Below are 18517 nucleotides of genomic sequence, written 5' to 3'. Positions count from 1 at the left end.
ACCAAAGCTCCTCATGTCATTCTCATGTCGTTCTGTAGCTAATGCCGTCCTTTCTTTCCTGGCTTCTTTACACTTTGATTCAGTCTTCCTATGTTCAGTCTCTCGTTTATGTTTTGGTGATTACCCTTCCTTTAAGTATAGCAAGCCTCCAAGCCAAGAATCTCTTACTATAACTGGAAGTATGGATTCTCGATGCTCTCAGAGATACTATCCTTCAGCGGCCTCCAACCCTCCTGGCCGGCCCACCTCTTTAAGAGGGCCACAGAGTCAGATTGGTCAGTGGAGATTGTGACGTAGTGAGGGTCGGGGTAGTCGGCAATAAACTCCCTCTGGGGACGGAGCTCGCGGAGGACAGCAAGAAATTCGTTCCAGTTAGAGCTGTGTCCCCAGCTGTGTAGACGTGCGTTCTTGATCTGAGGATCCAGGATAGCTGCGACATGGAGGAGTGCAATGTCCTTGACATCTACAAAAAATGCTATATAAGGTTAGTCAACAGGCCCATAAGCTGTGGTGTCCAAAGTCCTACCAGCAGGAAATGCATCCAGAGATGTCTTGTCCCTCCTGAAGTGCGTGGCTATCCAGTTGGTGGGTGCCTCGGCATGCTTCCTGTGAAGGGGCTCGCCGATTATACCCGAGGGACAGATGACGTTGAGCATGTAGTGAGGCTTTTCTTGCTCGACAAACCTCCAAACTTCCCTCTCGGCAGCGACTTTGCTGGCCGCATAAGTGATCAAGGTACGGGACGGTTCATACGGAGGCGGGGCCCAAGCAGCTTCAACGGCCGCCTCATTCCAAGTGTCATCGTCAACCCGGGTGTCGTTGCCAGCGACTGGCAGGACGGCAGCCATGATGGAGCTGGTAAACACGACTCGCCGAACTGAGGGTTCTTTGATGGCAGACTTCAAAATACCTGTCGCGCCAGTGACTGTTTGAGGAATGATGTTGTGTGGGTTGGGGTCTAGATTGGAGATGGTTGCAATGTGGGCAATGGCCGATACTCCCTTGACTGCTTCATCGAAAGCGCCATTGGCTACGAGATCAGGGACGACGACGAGTTCAAGATGGCCACTCTCTGCATACGACTTGAAATGATTATCAATGAGCCATGATGCTTGAGCTAGGTCGCGAACGGTGCCTCGGACTTTGTAGCCGCGCTCTAAGAATTGGCGGGTGACGTGGGAGGCGACGAATCCTGTGGCGCCGGTCACGAGGACCATGGAGCCGGAGGGAATAGTTGCTTCAACGGAAGGCATAACAGGGTTGAGGAGAGCTTGAATTGAATGGGTGATGGGTGAATCATGAACGTATGATGTCGTGCTGTTGAGTCTATGAAGAGGAAAGAACTGACGGGTAAGGAGTTGCAATTTATATAACTTCTTGAACAACCGAAAGAAATCCCTGGACCAATCGAAAGCTTATCGAGAGTCTCCATGGTGTCCGACTACCTTGCCCAAGTAGGAAATACCAACGCTTGGCGAATAACTTACCTGCAGCGTCGGCAAATCCGGGCTCTCAGCCGATCGTTTCTATCGCTTTAGGGCCCATTGGTTTGATGTGGCACAACGATAACAAATCCACGTCACCGAGTTCCCTTCTGGTTACAAACCTCCAGTATATACGCTCCAGCAACCCTGAGAGACCAAGACCTTGCAAGCCTCCGCTAAGTTCAGCCATGTAAAATACGCCTCGTAGATGCTGTCTGGCTATTTTGATCTCACCAAACACTTCCTGGGGAAAAAAAACATCAGTTACTTAGCCCCATGTACCATTCAACCTCTCACCTCATCAAACACTAGGGCAAAGGCCATGGCGACTGTTACAATACCGACAGGCTTGACAAGTGCCTGCCGTAATGATTGGAGACCTTTATGCCTATACTGGAGGGCCATCTGCGTCATGGCAGGATCGCCAGGTTTGCTACGTAGAATACTCCGGCACGCTCTGAGAAGGAGAGCCGTGTCTAGAAGATCCTTGTCTGTCATGGCAAGACCCACCCAGTCTTGTAGGATCTCCCTCGTGTGCTCGTCGGGACCATGATCACCGGGGTAGTCGAATAAGCCGCAGTGCACGGCCGAGTAGGGCACGACAATTCGGATATCTACGGGGTGGTCAGAGATCATCTAGGGAAGTTTGCGTAATAGTTCTAGGCTAGATAGATTTAGGTATATAAGAACGTACAATGATCCAGTAAAAAGTGCTCCTGGGAGGATAGAGAAGGTGCCGATGCTGAAAAGAGGCTCTTGCAATGCTCAGGAACCCGGACCAGAGGGCTTGGTGTTTCGACACCCGTCAGGCCTTCGGTGAGAGACTGCATCATTTCTTTTCGGTATCTTTGTACCCGCAGACGCCTTTCTTTGGCATGGGCTTCACGAGTTACGTGCGAATGGCTCAGCTTTCGCGACTCCGAAGGAACAGGTCCCGTCGGATTCGATACAGCGACGAATTGGAACTGGCGCGGCATTTTCATCGGAGTCAAGGAGTCAATGTCAGCTGTGTATTGTCGTTGAGAAGAGAAATGGGAAAGACGATGGTGCTTGATCAAGAGGTACAAGCTGAAATTGCATTTGTCAGATTCCAATGCCAAGGCTTGGAACTACTTGTTTGGGCGATAGTCGCGATACACACCAACAGTACATACCTGCACGCGGATGACTTGTGATTACGGCATGCATGGCAATTCTCAGGGAAGCGCTTTAAAGGTGGGTTACTTAACTGTTACAAATCGAAATGGCATTCGCCATCGAGATTATCAGCACCAGTTACACGACAGATATGAATGGGCTGCCAAGTTCTTGGCGGTATTGGACGAATTAAATCTCCTTGGAGCTGTTGTTGGGCGATGAGACAATGCGCCCTAAATTCGGGAGATGCAACGTTGCTAATCTCAACCAGCTGCCAAGACATTCTCACTATAATATGCAGCAATCGGGAAGATGGATGCGGTGAGAGGTTGCCAAGGTACGCGGCCGTTGTTTGCCTCAAGCCCCTCCCTCTCGTGCCGGCACTTAAAACTTGACATCTTGGCACCTATAAGAATAATAACCGCTTGTTGCTATTCTTAACATTTAATACTAGAAACCCATGTGAACCCCTAGACCCTATCCCGAAGCACCCGAAGTGCAGGTGACACCCAGATTGGCAGGAGTATTAGCACAGAGAACTTTGTTCGCTCCGCTAGGCGCTTTGACAGTGAAGTCCTGTATCTGGATCCCACATGTGCCGGCTACAGAACAGTCCATGTCAGCCACAACATCCTTGTAGTGTCCAGAAGTGGTGCCAGAAAACCCGGAGAAGACAACGTCGCTAATCTTGCCCGTCGATGGATTAGTTGAGCAATCAGCTGCCGTGGAAGAATAGCAGGTTGAGATCTGAATGGCGTAGGTGCATGAGTCACAAATGATATCCTCCCAAGTGACATTGGAGACGCTCCCAGTGCCATGGGTCGAACCGCCTGGATAGTACTTGATGCCCGCTGCCTTCATCCCACCACTCATAGTGCAGTTCTTGAAGATGCTGTTTGTCACTATGTCGTTCGAGCCTGAGCTTCCGGCCAGGCTGCCAACTGACAGGCCGTGAGAACCAACACAGGTTACGCCAGTAGTGGTTACATAGCTGGCGCCGGGCTTGAGAACGACGCAGTCATCGTCATTGGTGACACTGGTGTTCTCAACTGTCACGAACGAAGCTGGGCCAATGTCGAAGCCATCTGTGTTATGGGCCACATTGGCCGAGGTGCTCACAGAGTACAGCGTCAAGTCGGAATAGTGGATGTTTTTTGAGTTGCCACCGGTGACAACATGGAAACTGGGTGCAGCCTTGATAGTGATGCCGCTCATCTTGATGTTTGTGGAACCATCTACGCGGATCAAGTAGGGACGTCTGTAAGAGGTGTTTGTGATGATGTGATCCCCTGCGATTGGGGTTAGACGTTAACTTTTCTTGCAAGCGAAAAATCATGGGCAGCGCAAACGCTTCACAATACGTACAGCTTGCCTGGCCATTGCCGTTGATGGTCCCAGAACCGGTGATAGTTGCACCATTGATGTTCTGTATATGGATGATCTGTCCCTTTCCGTCCCAATAGGTGAAGTCAGTGGATACAGAAAGCTCTCCGTTGAGCTGGAGAGTGCATCCGCTGCAGCCTGAAAAGGAGAGCTGGCTGTTGATATGATACGTCTGTCCGCTGGGGATGACGATGGTACCACTAGGGCATGCGTTGATAGCGGACTCGATTGCTGGGACGTCATCCACAGAGGGAGAGCCACCCGCCTGAGGTGTGCAAGTGGTCCCTCGAGGTTGCAGCTGGACACGGTCCGGGACGACGGGGATGGGCTCGGCGGTTGCAAGACTGAAGAGGCATGCAGTAGCAACCGACACGAGAAGAAAAGACTTGGGTGCCATGATGAACAGTTTGTGAAGGAGATTTTAGTGTAGAAGTCCGTGTTCTAATCGATGCAGCATGCAGTTGTATGGATGACCTCCCAAGGTACTTTATATCAAAAGTTGACTTGATGATTTCGATACTGCTGTGAGCATCTACAAACCCGTTCCCGTACCTAGCATCACCCGAACCAGAAACATAGCTTTGAATGTCTGTCTCCATATTGGTGGATTTTCTCGGTCCCAGGTGTCACAAACAAGGCACATGACAGTATGGTGGTAAACCAGGTTTCCTCCGGGCCCTCGTACTATAAATTCGGAGTTCGGCACGTCTAGATTGCACTAAAACGCCGATCCCCCAAGAGTCAATGATCACTCGTATGAGTTTCCTGTGGTTTTGGTAGCCAACGTCACGGACCCCAACGGTGCGAGGGGAAGCCGGCCGTCCCTGTCTTACCCCTGAAAGAGCCGAGTAAATAGGGCTCTGGTCCTGTTTCAGCCAACACAATTTCTTTGGTTAAGCACCCCCACAACAACGCCCCTCATTTTCCGGGGCCCCGCGGGGGTTGGCTTAGCTAGAGAATGGTCCTCTATTTTAGCTGCCCGATGAAGCGTGTCAGGATATCATGGCAGTAAATACCCGCCACATTTAGCCTGAACCCATGTGAGTTCTCCATGCTCTTCTAAAATTTGGTTTTTACGGGGAACCTGTCTGACCAGTAGAACGACACTACTTTTTGGCATCCTCTCTATCCCCTGCTTCCCATCTGAACACCCACCAACTATAGGCCTTTCGATAGATTCGACCATACCAACTTCCATGTCCTTCGGATAAGACGGATACCATGGCCTCAGCTAACAGGTGGAAATAGATAAAAGAAAAAGACTAAAATGTTTGGATGTGTCGTGTGTTTCTTCGCCACTTCTCTGGTGCAGATGGAATTAGTTCAAAGCGTTAGCATCAATACCTATCCAACCAATAGAGAGATCTTTGTGTTTAGCCGGCCAAGTCACAATCATCAACGCTAGAGCTCGCTGCCTCTGTCTTTCGTCCTCCATATGTTCCATAAGTAATCAATCTCATCTTTGGCAACTTTATCTTACACAGAATCTTGAACAACTTAGCCCAGCTTGATTAAACCCTAACTCCAAACACTATTCCAACTGTCCACAATGCAGTTTTCTCTTACATCTATGATCCTGTCTTTCGCCGTCCTAGGCGTCTCTTGCAGCCCGAGGACCTCTACGCCTAGTGGGTGCCTGAGTGTCAGGGCCTCTGGGGCGTCCTCAGGCGAGTACGCGTCACTAGGAGCGGCCGTCGCCGCTCTTGGGACTGGAAGCACCTCGTCAACAGCCTGCATTTTCATGTACCCCGGCACCTACGAGGAGCAAGTCGTCATCAATGCTTACAAGGGTGCTTTGACGCTCTACGGCTATTCGACTGACACCTCTTCCTACGCTGGAAACCAGGTCACCATCAAGCATTCTGAGAATTCCACAGTTGCGGGAAGCGATGAGGCCAGCTCCACTGTCGACGCCAGGGGCACCAACTTCAAAATGTACAATATCGATGTTGAAAACTCATTTGTTGGAAGCCAAGCAATTGCATTTACCAGTCGTGGCGATCAGCAGAGCTTCTACGGGTGCGGGTTCTACGGGTACCAAGGTAAGTTTGCTTGTGGCCGTCGATCTCGTCTCAGTGGCGATGACTCGTATGTGCATGCTCCGCAGATACTCACGTTTCTCTCAGATACGCTATTTGCTCACTCTGGAAACCAATACTACAAGAAGTGCTTGATTCAAGGTATAACTTGACAATTCCCCCTTTCTCTCACAGCTGGGTATCCTGACATCCTCCTAGGGGCTGTCGATTACATCTTTGGTGATGCCTCGGCTTGGTTTGAACAATGTATACCGCCGTCTCCTTCCCAGTGAATCAAAATTTGAAGAGACCATCAAAAGGAGCTAATATCTGTCTCCTGTGATTCAGGTACGATCAGGTCCACTTCAGGAGGTGCCATCACGGCCATGCATCGCGCCACCACTTCAGAAACAACCTGGTACGTCATTAACAACTCGACGGTAAGTCTTTCCCCTTCCCTTTGCAAATTCACATCCGATCTATCAAGAGTTACAAGTACTAACTGCCCTGGTCAGATCGAAGCCGCTGCCGGATACACTGCTACTGGCGGCGTCTATCTTGGCCGACCCTGGGGTGTTGATGCCCGCGTTATCTACCAATACTGCTCTTTGTCCAATATCATCAATAGCCATGGCTGGAACACAATGGCCCCATCTGCCACACCGTATGTTCGATGCCATCCACTTCCAATTATCCAACCTGAAAGGTCTTTGATGCTAACAAGCAGGATTCCGTTGTCAAGAACTTTCATGGAGTACAGCAACAGCGGAGCTGGTGCCACGACTACGGCCCGCCAGTTTGAAACTGAAGCAACAGCTGCTGTTGGCCTGTCTGATCTTTTCCCTGCAGGTTCAGCTTGGATTGATCACACGTACTGAAGAGCATTTGGATAGCTTTACGGGGGGAATGCACCAAGACAAGACCTCATTCGACCCTCCTAATCGATTCATAGCATAGAAGTACATAGCGATCCAACCTAAGCTTGAAAATGAAGCTGTTTGCCTCTTGTGGTCACATTTATCAGCGAAAATGATGGTCACCATTGTGTCTCAATGTGCTAGTCAAAGTCATTTTGGAGTCTGATTCACCAAACATCTTTTAAGAAGAATTACGCCAGCGAAAGACTGCTGCAGGTTTATTCTCAGGTTCTAACCCTTGTGGCCAGGACACTCTTAACTCAAGTCGCGCTACATTGTCAGTATTCGCTACCAAAACCCAGCGGGTATATAGCCTATGATCTAGACAGGAAAGTGTGAACATAATTAGACCAAGGACACAACTTTTCAAGGCAGGAATTGTGTTCTGGGTGGCCAAGTCGATGAGCAATCGTATCGCGACTAGCCTATGAACTCTCGTTTACTACCCAAGACTGGGATACATCTATGGTGAGTAACCCCATCATGCCGTGGGGATACATTGCGGGGAAGTTGGGCCCTTACGCGGCTAGCCGTTCCTCAATCAATGACAAGGGTAACGTGCCCCTTTCATAGTCTCGATTCAGAGAGAAGATTAAGGCTAGTGCACACTAAATTAAAGAACGGATGTGAGATGCCGAGAAAACGAACGGATTGAGGTTGTTCCACCAAAGAGAGCTGGCGATTAGTTTAGTCTATGTCAAGCAGCTCGTATTTGGTTTAAGGTATTCCTCCAAGCCCAAGATTGGCCAAAGGGAGTGAAACCAATTCAAAACCGGCCAGTTTTTGCAAACCCCCAAACAAGCTGGAGTTGATGATTCCCCTCTAGATCCCTGTCTGGCCATGACTCTCTCCCGGTCAAGCCCCCACAAAGTCTTTTAGTGGCTGTATGGAACTCGAAATTTGATAATCTCACCTACGTCAATGGCTGTCACACAAACGGGGATAGTAGTTCCCCTCTCCTTGTGGAGGCAGAGCACGCGGCCATAACGTGACTGCTTCCAGGATCAACCAACTACCATAAATAGACAGATGAGAACACAACAAGATCTATTATGGCCCAAGTTCAAGCCGACCACAAAAGACATCGACAAACTTCTACCATGGTTCTCTACGCGAGTGTTGTCGCCCTTACCTATCTGGCCAGCATCGCAGGTGCTGTTGCCGGTCCATTCCATGGATATTCCTCATTGGCCCGCCCCGGGATTAAGCCTTGGCCGCACGCCCCTGGAGGTCATTATCCCGTCTCGCCTCCTCGCCATCATGGCAGATACTGCTTTGTCGAACCAAGTCATCATGGAGGCGATGATGCTGGCAAGATCCTCAGCGCCTTCCGCCAGTGCAACTATGGTGGGACAGTAGTCTTGGACAAGAACTACACCATTGCATCCCCTCTGGACTTGACTTTCCTCAATCAGGTTGATGTTGCTATCTTGGGTACCATCAACTTTAGCGGAGACGTTGACTACTGGAAGGAGCACTCATTCAAGTATGCCTACCAGAATGCTTCGGCCATGTGGAAATTTGGCGGCAGAGATGTCAATATCTTTGGCAAGGGAGTTGGCCGCATCAATGGGAATGGCCAGCCGTGGTACGATGGTTTGGCTGTTGATCCTTTACTTCAGCGTCCGGTTCTTTTCTTGGTCGACGGGCTTCACGGAGGCTCGGTGACTGGTTTGCGCATGGACAACCCACCAAGCGTAAGTCTTCATTGTCAACAAGACAAATTTGAACAGTGGCAATTGATCTTTTGCTGACAGCTGAATAGTGGTTCAATCTCATCGCTAACAGTTCCAACATTGTTGTTAGCGATCTTAACTTGCAGGCTGTGGTAGGTTAAGCGTTCTCGGAAACAAACATGGACATCCATGGGGACATCAAACTGACTAATGGCGGCCACAGAGCACAAGCGCGAATCTTGCCAAGAATTCGGACGGGTGGGACACTTATCGCTCTGATTCGGTGGTGATCCAGAACTCTATCATCAACAACGACGACGACTGTGTATCGTTTAAACCCAACAGTACCAACATAGTCGTCCAAGGCCTCAATTGCAACGGCTCACACGGAATCTCTGTTGGGTCACTGGGGCAGTACCCTGACGAGTTTGACATTGTCGAAAACATCTATGTCTACAATGTTTCCCTGTCTAATGCATCGGACGGTGCCCGCATCAAGGTCTGGCCTGGTGCGTTCACGAACTTCCAGTCCTCGCTATCCGGCGGTGGTGGCTCTGGCTACGTCAAAAACGTAACATATGATGGAGTCTTCAACACCAATAATGACTGGGCTATCGAACTTACCCAATGCTACGGTCAAAAGAACCTGACTCTCTGCAACGAATATCCTGTAAGTCGAGCCATCCCCGCCACCCCCTTTGTCCCTAAACACATAAGTTACTAACATTGAATCCAAGTCTAGCATGATTATTTCGGACATCCTTTTCAAGAATGTGTATGGGACAACCTCTAAGAAGTACGACCCGAAGGTGGGAACCCTAGTCTGCAGTGATACCTCGGTACGTTTCCGCTTGCCCCCTTCCATATAGGCGGGGAGGTTAACCTTGAGATATTTAGAAATGCCACAATATTCAGGCACACAACATCAACGTGTCTCCCCCGAGCGGAAAGACGGCCACTTGGGTCTGTACCAATCTGGACAACTCTCTTCTGGACATCAACTGCATCTAAGATGCCGAGGCCAAAATTGCCCATTAGAACGGATTCATGATTGCCGCCGGAGTAACCCAGAGACAGGCGCGGGGGTTGCATCAGGGTGGAGAGGGAAGCATTTTGTTCTTTACGACTGAGTGGGTCATGGTGTTGATAAGTAACAGGTAACTAGGTGATTATTTTTGCTGTATCCATCTCTTGTATTTTCATCCGCATTTCTCGTGTTGATTGAGCTTGCATGAGTCCAAGATTACCTTAAGGCGAATGAACTCCCCCTTTTCTCTTCTGCCTACCACCCGCCTTGATTGTGAGAAGGGGAATATCGCCGTCACAAGTACGAATAAAAATATTCATGATGACATTGTATGTCCCTGTCAAGAAAGGAAGAGGGGACGTAATCACAAGGCAGTGACGGACAGGGCGCTGTGCGGCTTGCTAAGTGCTTCCCCTTGGAACTTGACGAAGGGATGCCCCATGGAGGACCAAGGACGTCCAATAAGCGCGGACTGTTAGCAGGTATAAGCAAGGAACAAACGACATGGGGAGGGACAAGAACATAGACAGTCTAAGGTTTACCGCTGTACTGTCTGACGCGTCGAGTGCTATCCAACCGACGCCGTGATCTCCAAGCCAAAATGGTCCGACGATTCGCCTGAAAAGACTCTTCCGGTCAACAACGGAGGGTACCTTGTCTTACCGATGGGAACCTTTGCTATCATCGTTGTCAGAGTTGTAGAAGCTGTGGGGACCTTGTGTCACCACCTAACCACGGAGTGCGACGACAACACTTACTCAGTGGTTGAATAACGCCAAGTCCCCGATTATTGAAATCATATAGGCTGACATGTAAGCGTGGCATGAAGAGGCAGCACTGAATACGGGGCCTGTGGTGGCTGATTTCTATCACGAGCATAACTTGGAGATGTCATTGGTCTGATGGGAGTTCACATAGACTTGGTACTGGCTATATAACCTTGCTTAAGATGTCTCTGACGAACATGATTGTCGATTAGAAACAGAACTCGTTTGCTATCTACCTAGCAGGCATCGCCTTTGCCGCTGAAGAAGCGGACGCCATGTTGGCGGGAACGAGCATGGATGGGCTGTAAAAGCCTTGCGAAGACGACTTTGGATATGCAGGAGGTTGCACAATGAATGCCTTGTCCCCAACTCAGTCTATGCGCACAGTGCCCGTCTGTAGATGCAGTGTCGGAGGGTGTTTGCTCCTGGTCACTGCCGCTGCATTATGCTAGCCAGAGACTAGGAGCAGGATTCCGTCGGCAGAGCATTTGGAGATTGAGGGAGACAAGTGAATCCGTTTTCCAGCGCCAGCCTGAACCTGATCGCAGGGAACACGAGATTGCGTGTGCACTGCAACCCAGCTTGCCATGCGCTGCAAGCATTTGGTACGCCACAAACACACAAGGTGCGGACGGCTGGGAAACTTGGTCAAATTCAAGGCCCAGCGCAACATCGCTTGGATACATGCAGATGGGCTTGCCAAGCAGATTCAAAAACTGCCCTGTGTGGCCAGAAACGCCGCTCTCCCAGGGCCTCTTTTGCCGAGGAGTAGTCACGGAGTAGCCTTGGCGGCTCTTGGAAGAGTCTGCAGGGGTTCCCTTTGCTCAAGCCCTCGCTAAGTACGGAAAGGTACACATGTTGAAAACTATTGAGGTGGATGGTTTGGGTAGCGTTCCTGAGCGGTAAATGGGTGATCATTTGCTTCCAATCTCAAAACAAGTGACATGGTTGTTTGTATGTACAACGAGGAATCATATCCATCGGCACGCATCGATATCTCAAGTTCTGCAGCGCAACTGACAAGCTATCATCTTCGGCAACCTTGACTGAACAAATGTCTCAGGGGCTTGCGCTCCGTTGTTGTGGTCATGAGAACGCAGTTGTATCTATTGGTTGCCAACCCCAAGGCCTCATGGTTCCAATGGAGAGTTCACTCAAACCATCTGGCGCAGTGTACTCCGCACATTCGGTTATTGCGCTTCACTCTAGCCATTCTACCCTGTCCCCTGTCAGTTGTGGCTTCGGACCACATATCTTCAGCTTCTCACCGATCAATCGCCTCACCTCGACAGGGGACGCGCGTCGGCTGTCGGCCAAACCCCGCTTCCGAGCATAGCAGCTAATAACATAGACTAGCGGCCACAACCGAGCAGGAATTCAAGTCAAGCCAGATCAGACCTCAACATCATCACGCTCTCATCCCCAGCTTGTACATGCACTACCCCTGTCGGAAATCACACGTGCTCTGGGAAAACCAAAAACATATGTCCTCGCCGCAGCGTCAGCTTGTGTCCAAGGCCTGTGATCGCTGCAGGATCCGCAAGGTCAAGTGCAGCGGATCCAGACCCTGTCAGCGATGCACCACCACGGGGGTCCAATGCTCTTATCTCGATATCCAACGCATGCGCGGCCCGCCCCGAGGGCTCCAACGGCGCATGGGTCACCGTCCGCGAAATCCGGATGACGCTGTGGTTGACGCGGCTCGATGTCAGTCGCTGATCCGGACGGAGACGCAGACGCCCGCGTCAGGACCATCATCTTCATCCCCAGTCCCTTGTGACCATGGCCCCATACGACGATTACGTTCCAAGAGACGTCCCGTCGCGACCAGCATTCTCAGCCGCATTCTAGACCTCTTCTGGTCGCGCTTCTACGCCGTCTGGCCAATCGTTGACGTTGACGATCTGCTCACGAGGATCACCAAGGGGGACGACGTTGACGACTACGCGCTCGCCCTGGCCGTCGCTGCAGCTACGATTGGCCGCCTGCACGTCGCTGACGCGCTATCCGGCCAGTTTCCCTCAGCTGCACTTTGCGCCTCAGAATGCCAACGCCTGCGGAACGACTCGAGCATCTCCGGTGACCGTCTCAGCCTAGCCCGCCTTTCCACGGCTTTCTTTCTGCACGCTTACCACGAGAATATTAATGCCGGAAGCACCAGTTCCCTTCTGCACCTGCGTGAGGCTATCTCGCTCGCCCAGATCATGAAACTTGGTCCGGACCAGGTCGCTACGCCCGACATGCCTCTCCCGGAAGCGCAGCTACGTCTCAAGGTGTACATGCTGCTCTTTGTCACGGAGAGGGGTAACTCCGTATTCCACCGACTTCCGCCAGTTCTCCCCCCTCTGCCAATCCAGACTGCCCTATCCCACGGGCTATCCGCGGCAACCTGTGACTCGACGGCCTTGACCTGTCTAGCCGATCTGTTCGCCGAGGTCGAGCGGTCCGGCATGATCAACATCTTGGGACGGTATGGTCAGGCCTTCTTCGAAGACATCGAGCGCCTGGAGCGCCTGGAGCGCTCTCTACGTGACCGCGTCCGCGATATCATGGGTATGACCAAGTGCAACATGGCCGACATCGACGTGACGACCGGCTGGCTGCGAGTTCTTTTGTGGAACGTGCTGCACAAGAACGGATTCGACATGCTCGTCTCTGACGCCGAGCTTAACCCTTTATTTCATCTCCTGGACGTGGCGGAAGAGCTCATCGTGACCCTCCACCGCTACTCGCTGGCCGACCTAGAGGCTCATGGTTTCGGTATGGAGCAGAAGATATTCCAGATTGCTTCGATACTTATCGAAAATATCCGCGAGATACACCATACGCCGTTCTACTCTCCAGACACCTTTGGGGCCCGCGCTGTCCTCATGCTGAAGCAAATCCACCAGCGCCTGTCATCCTTCTCGAACGGGAATAAGGCGCTGCTCAACGACCTCTTCGCCAAGGCACTCGAGATTCAGCAGTTCCAGAGTTCATCCGTCTTTGAAACCGGGCAGGAAATGCTCGTCGACAACTCCGTTCCCGGGATGCAACCCACATCTGGCGATTTGTTCAGCCTCTTTGACGATTGGTACGTCGAGATGAGCACTCGTAACACTGTTGGCCCTGGCAGCCTTAACGAGTTGAGCGAACCGCATCATAGCAATTGTTCTTTCGGAGATCTCGATCAACCATGACAACACTGTAGAGCCATTTGTTCCGGCTGGGGGTTTGCACTAAATCTGCTTGCTGACCACCAACCATGTATAAAGACACAATAGATGCACTGTCGCAAGACAATCATACCACAACACGAGCCGAGGGACTGGCAGCCCGTTCTGTGTCCGGCGGGGCTTGGCGTTTACGGGGGCTCAGGATGGTTTGCTGACTTGACAGATATGAAGCCTTCATTGAATGTGGCGTTATTCATCTATCGCGTGTATTTCTCGCGCAAATGTATTGAAACCTCTATTTACAGGTCCATCTGTCCGCGAAGCCCCATCTTGATCATCTTCACAGTCGTCAAGCCATCATCTCGTCACCGAACAGCAAGCCATCATCAGGAGTTGTTGCCAAGGACGGCAGCGACAGCGAGGGCAATCATGCCGTGCGACCAGGACAACGGTACGGCAGCGACAGGAGTCCCCTCGGTCCTGTGGACCTGCTCCGGCACGAGGCCGGCGGGCGTCGTGTGGCTCTCGACCCAGTCGACCATCTCGCGCGCTTTGTCCCCACGGCCACGGCCAGCCTCATACATGGCAAGCCACAACGTTGCCAACGGCCACGGATTGCCACCTCCATACGAGTCGCCCTCGTAACGGCTCAAACCGCCGACGCGTTGGTTCCAGAGTATTGCATAGATGCTGTCGGTGGTGGCAGCGACGCGCGGGTCATCAGGGCGCAAGATGCCAAACGGAATGGCGAGCGCCAGCGTCGAGATGTCGTGCCCGTACGAGATGGAATCTACATGCCCATCACGCCAGTTTGGATACTGCGGGATCGCAGTTTTGGGCCTCGCACCGCCTGTCTGAACCGTCGCCGAGAGCTCGGGGCGCTCAGAGTCCACCATAGGTAAGGCAGCACTATTCTCAAGCGAGCAGATGAAGCGGTTCCGCTCGCCGTCCCAGAAGGTCTCTTCCGTGCACCTCAGCATGCTGTCAGCGACCTCGGCCCATTCGGTGGCACAGGAAGCCTCGATGCCCAGCGTCTTAGCCAGCTCAACCGCGGCACGGAGGCCGGCGATGGAGCTCGCAGCCGTGTACAGGTGGTATCCCTCGCGCTCCTCCCAGAGATCGACGGACGGCAGAGGCAGGCCGCGCTTTTGATCACGGCTGGCGACTAGGAATTCGGCGGCCCGACATACGGCGTCCCAGCGACCTTCGAGGACAGACTTGTCACCCGTCTTGCCAACGTACGCCTCGATGGCGAACAGCAAGATGCCCGTCTCGTCGATCTGGTGCAGGCCCCAGCTCGAGGCGATGGCATGGTCGGTGTGGTGGCGGTGCAGCCATAGGCCTTCGGGCGACTGTGTCGCAAAGGCAAACTCGATCATCCGCCGGCAGAGGGAGACTTGGCCGGTGGCCAGCGCGCCGAGGAGTGTCCAGGCGGCGTCACGGCCCCAGTTTGCAGCGTAGCCGGGGGCGGACTCGATACCTGACTTGACGTCCGGTCCAGCAACCATGCCTCCCGTGCCGCGGTTGGTGAGCACGTCCCATACGAGGCAGGACCGGTGGAGGACCGAATCGATCTTGTTGGACCAGCCGCGGAGTGTCGACTCAGTTAGCACCTTGGCAGCATGATCGTGTGAGGCTGTCTCCGTCGAGGTCCAGGAAGTAGCCCGTTGGGCCTTGACTGCTGCGAGGACGTCCTCCCTCGTCGAGCCGAAGACAGTGTGGATGATGGTGTCCTCTTCCGATCCACGGATACGCAGCGCGCCATCAACTTGGCGGAAGGCGATACGCTCGCCCGGGAGGCTGGAGCTGTTCTTGAAGTGTATCGCAGAGCTATCAGAACCCTGACGGCCGCAGTGGAAGTCTGTGATGGCGCCGCGGCCGCAGCCGATTGCCATCCACACGTGGCGACAGAAGGCGAGCAGAACCTTAGACTTCTCATCCCAGTATATCGTTTGTGCGCCGGGGCGGCCATCGGTCTCAGGAACGACGTAGATGCCCAGGTCTGGGTGCGGACCAGTTATCTTACGCGCGTAGACGTCCGTCTCGAGGGAGGCACCCCCGGCCGCGTCGACGACGACGTCCGTGTACGTGATACCGCTTTCGCTGCGGCCATGAGCGACGTTCGTGTTGCCGACGTACCTTGCGGGCTCTGTCAGTGACGTTGGCTGAGCACTCGCCGGGATGGGGTGCACCGAGAAGACGGAGATGTTGTTCGGCGAGTCGATGTTGGGCCAGCAACAGCTCAGGACCTCCCCGTCGGCGTCTGTCGTAACGAGAAGGCGGCCATTGCCGATGGCGATGGCTGGGAGGCGGGCCTTGGTCAGCATGATGATTGCTTGAGGCTTGTTGACGGTTGTTGGGGTTTTGTGCAAGTTGTTGCCCAGCACTCGACAGACTTGGTCAGCACTATTGAATTTTAAGGAAAGGAGGCAACGGCTGGAGTTATCCCAGGCAGTGCAAGGGACCAGACAAAATGAAGAAAGTAAACAGGTCCCAGTGATTCGGGCTCCGCTAAGCCCTTGCGATAGATGCCCCGAGGGACGGACGGCGATTCCGGGGGTTCGGGGCCGGAACGCACAGGTTTCCCCGAAATCGCCAGATTCTCCGCGCCGCCCCCTTTCTCCGGCCGTCCACGAGACTCATGTCCTACATCCCCATCCCGCCAACGACGAAATGTAGCGGGTCCCCCCCGCATTGGGGACCCCGGACGGAGCAAGCATCAACTATACCGTGGGGCAGAATCTTCTCCAGCGAGTCATGCCACATGGAGCGCCATTGGAGAAAGGCATCATCGCGAGAAGGTATAAGAAGACATGATCGGGCCTGTCTGCAGGACAGATCAAAATAGAAACATCTTCACTCGCTCGCAGATCAACTACATTTTCTAGCATCTGACATGGATCAAAACGACAAGATGAGCGTCCCTGCTACTGAAAAGAACAAGGACGACAACGGCATCATGGCGGCGGCGACTACGACGCCAGCCTTCGCCTCGGCCCGGCACATGGAGAACAAAGATCTCATCGAGGCCGCTGCTGAGGCCACGGACAGGCAGAAGGCAATGTCGTTCCGCCAGGCCGTCCGCGAGTATCCCAAGGCCATCATGTTCTCGGCCCTGCTGTCGACGTCAATCGTCATGGAAGGGTTCGACCTCGGCTTGGTGAGTGCACACCCCGACCCTGACCTTGGTCCAGCACGAGATTCCTGACATGACAGTTCCCAGATCGGTTCCTTCTTCGCCTTTCCCCAGTTTACCAATAAGTTCGGCGAGCAGCAGCCCGACGGCAGCTATCAGGTCCCGTCCGAGTGGCAGTCGGGCCTCACCAACGGCTCGCTGTGCGGACAGATCCTCGGCCTCATGTTCGCCGGCTGGATGACTAAGAGGCTCGGCTATAGGCACACGATGCAGATTGCGCTTGGTGTCATGGCCGCTTTCATCTTTATTCCCTTCTTCGCGCCTCGCATCGAGGTGCTCCTTGTTGGCCAGATCCTATGCGGCATGCCCTGGGGAGTGTTCCAGGGCATCGCCACGGCCTACGCCGCCGACCTCTGCCCTGTCGCCCTCCGCGCATATCTCACGACCTACGTCAACCTCTGCTTCGTCATGGGCCAGCTCTTGTCGACGGGTGTGCTTCGCGCGACGATCCAGCGCGACGATGAATGGGCGTTCAGAATCCCCTTTGCCCTGCAGTGGATGTGGCCCATCCCCATCATAATCGGTATCTTCTTCACCCCAGAATCCCCCTGGTGGCTCATTCGCCACGACCGCATCGACGACGCCCAGAAGGTCCTCATACGGCTGGCCCCATCAAGCACCGACGAGGTCGTGCAGCAGGCCAACGCGACGGTGGCCATGATGATGCACACTAACGCCATGGAGCGCAAGGAGCAGCAGGGCGCGACGTACTTTGAATGCTTCCGCGGCGTCAACCTCCGCCGCACAGAGATTGCATGCGTCTCCTACGCCACCCAGATGATCTGCGGATCCTCACTAATGGGCTACTCGGTCTACTTCTTCCAGCAGGCCGGGCTCGAGACCACAGACGCACTAAACCTGACCATCGGCCAGTTTGGAATCGGCTTTGTCGGAACCGTCTGCAGCTGGTGGCTCATGGGCCTCTTCGGCCGCCGTACCCTGTACTTGCTCGGCGTCAGCGCCGGACTCCTTGTCCTCGTCGGCATGGGCGTGTGTGGCATTCCTGCGCAGTCAGCGGCCACGGGATGGGCGACGGGCTCGTTGCTGCTCGTCTTCGCGTGCCTGTACAACATTTCCGTCGGTCCTGTCTGCTTCTGCATCATCTCGGAGATGCCCTCGACCCGTCTGCGCGCCAAGACCGTCGTCCTCGCCCGCGCAGTCTACAACATGTCGGGTATTGTTTGCAATATCCTGACTCCGCGTATGATCAACCCCACCGCCTGGCACTGGGGCCCCAAGGCCGGCTTCTTCTATGCAGGCATCAGCCTGATCTGCGTCGTGTGGATGTTCTTCAGGCTTCCTGAAGCGAAGGGCCGCACGTATGGAGAGTTGCAGGTCCTCTTCCGCGAGAAGGTTCCGGCCCGCCGGTTTGCGATGACTGAGGCGAAGCTATTCGACGAGCCTCTGGACAAGTTTGATGTGTGACTTCAGGACAATTGAGGTCTTGCTTATCTCGGAAGCATAATAATACTTAGGTGGAGCGTTGCCTCCTATGTAACCTGACCAAGTCAACTGTGAACCTATACAAGATGGGGAAAAGTATTATATGCCTATACGGAGCAGATATTGCCTGCCTGGTTTCACGGCGAAAAATACTTTAGTCATTTATTTATTGTGATCCAAGCCGGGGAGATGGCATAATGCCGTGGAGTTTATTCACTCGGCCGAGACGTCTGGAACGCTCCCGATTGCTCCGTGGGCCCCTTGCCGAAGTTCGTTACGATGCCGGCTTTGTTACCCAACGTCGTGATGCATGA

At 53.3% G+C, this 18517-nt stretch overlaps 7 protein-coding genes across 7 annotated transcripts; 4 read left to right on the top strand and 3 right to left on the bottom strand.

Moving 5' to 3' along the window:
• Positions 1–167: 167 nt before the first annotated feature.
• On the bottom strand, positions 168–2120 carry LRP88_14632 (uncharacterized protein; the record flags this gene model as incomplete). The annotated part of the gene is made up of 4 exons (XM_083250970.1): positions 168–475; positions 527–1326; positions 1607–1728; positions 1782–2120. The coding sequence occupies 4 exons, from the start codon at positions 2118–2120 to the stop codon at positions 168–170; spliced, it is 1569 nt and encodes a 522-aa protein (XP_083093370.1).
• Positions 2121–3098: 978 nt separating this feature from the next.
• LRP88_14631 (uncharacterized protein) lies at positions 3099–4401 on the bottom strand (the record flags this gene model as incomplete). The annotated part of the gene is made up of 2 exons (XM_083250969.1): positions 3099–3910; positions 3987–4401. 2 exons carry the CDS (start codon positions 4399–4401, stop codon positions 3099–3101), a joined length of 1227 nt encoding a protein of 408 aa, XP_083093369.1.
• A 1152-nt stretch (positions 4402–5553) lies between these two features.
• On the top strand, positions 5554–6900 carry LRP88_14630 (pectin lyase fold/virulence factor; the record flags this gene model as incomplete). Its single annotated transcript, XM_083250968.1, has 6 exons — positions 5554–6046; positions 6131–6184; positions 6242–6289; positions 6371–6462; positions 6538–6686; positions 6750–6900. The coding sequence occupies 6 exons, from the start codon at positions 5554–5556 to the stop codon at positions 6898–6900; spliced, it is 987 nt and encodes a 328-aa protein (XP_083093368.1).
• Positions 6901–8039: 1139 nt separating this feature from the next.
• LRP88_14629 (uncharacterized protein) lies at positions 8040–9626 on the top strand (the record flags this gene model as incomplete). The annotated part of the gene is made up of 5 exons (XM_083250967.1): positions 8040–8636; positions 8705–8767; positions 8839–9285; positions 9353–9454; positions 9531–9626. 5 exons carry the CDS (start codon positions 8040–8042, stop codon positions 9624–9626), a joined length of 1305 nt encoding a protein of 434 aa, XP_083093367.1.
• A 2438-nt stretch (positions 9627–12064) lies between these two features.
• On the top strand, positions 12065–13588 carry LRP88_14628 (fungal specific transcription factor domain-containing protein; the record flags this gene model as incomplete). The annotated part of the gene is made up of 1 exon (XM_083250966.1): positions 12065–13588. One exon carries the CDS (start codon positions 12065–12067, stop codon positions 13586–13588), a length of 1524 nt encoding a protein of 507 aa, XP_083093366.1.
• A 362-nt stretch (positions 13589–13950) lies between these two features.
• LRP88_14627 (uncharacterized protein) lies at positions 13951–15891 on the bottom strand (the record flags this gene model as incomplete). The annotated part of the gene is made up of 1 exon (XM_083250965.1): positions 13951–15891. The coding sequence occupies one exon, from the start codon at positions 15889–15891 to the stop codon at positions 13951–13953; it is 1941 nt and encodes a 646-aa protein (XP_083093365.1).
• A 587-nt stretch (positions 15892–16478) lies between these two features.
• On the top strand, positions 16479–18185 carry LRP88_14626 (uncharacterized protein; the record flags this gene model as incomplete). Its single annotated transcript, XM_083250964.1, has 2 exons — positions 16479–16724; positions 16788–18185. 2 exons carry the CDS (start codon positions 16479–16481, stop codon positions 18183–18185), a joined length of 1644 nt encoding a protein of 547 aa, XP_083093364.1.
• Between the last annotated feature and the right edge of the window lie 332 nt (positions 18186–18517).

The sequence above is a fragment of the Fusarium phalaenopsidis genome (genome assembly GCF_050370095.1).
Source record: "Fusarium phalaenopsidis strain FUZ10S chromosome Unknown contig_32372, whole genome shotgun sequence".
NCBI classification, from domain to species: Eukaryota; Fungi; Ascomycota; class Sordariomycetes; order Hypocreales; family Nectriaceae; genus Fusarium; species Fusarium phalaenopsidis.
The sequence above is the reverse complement of the archived record's forward strand: the minus strand, read 5'-3'. Positions and strand labels throughout refer to the sequence as shown.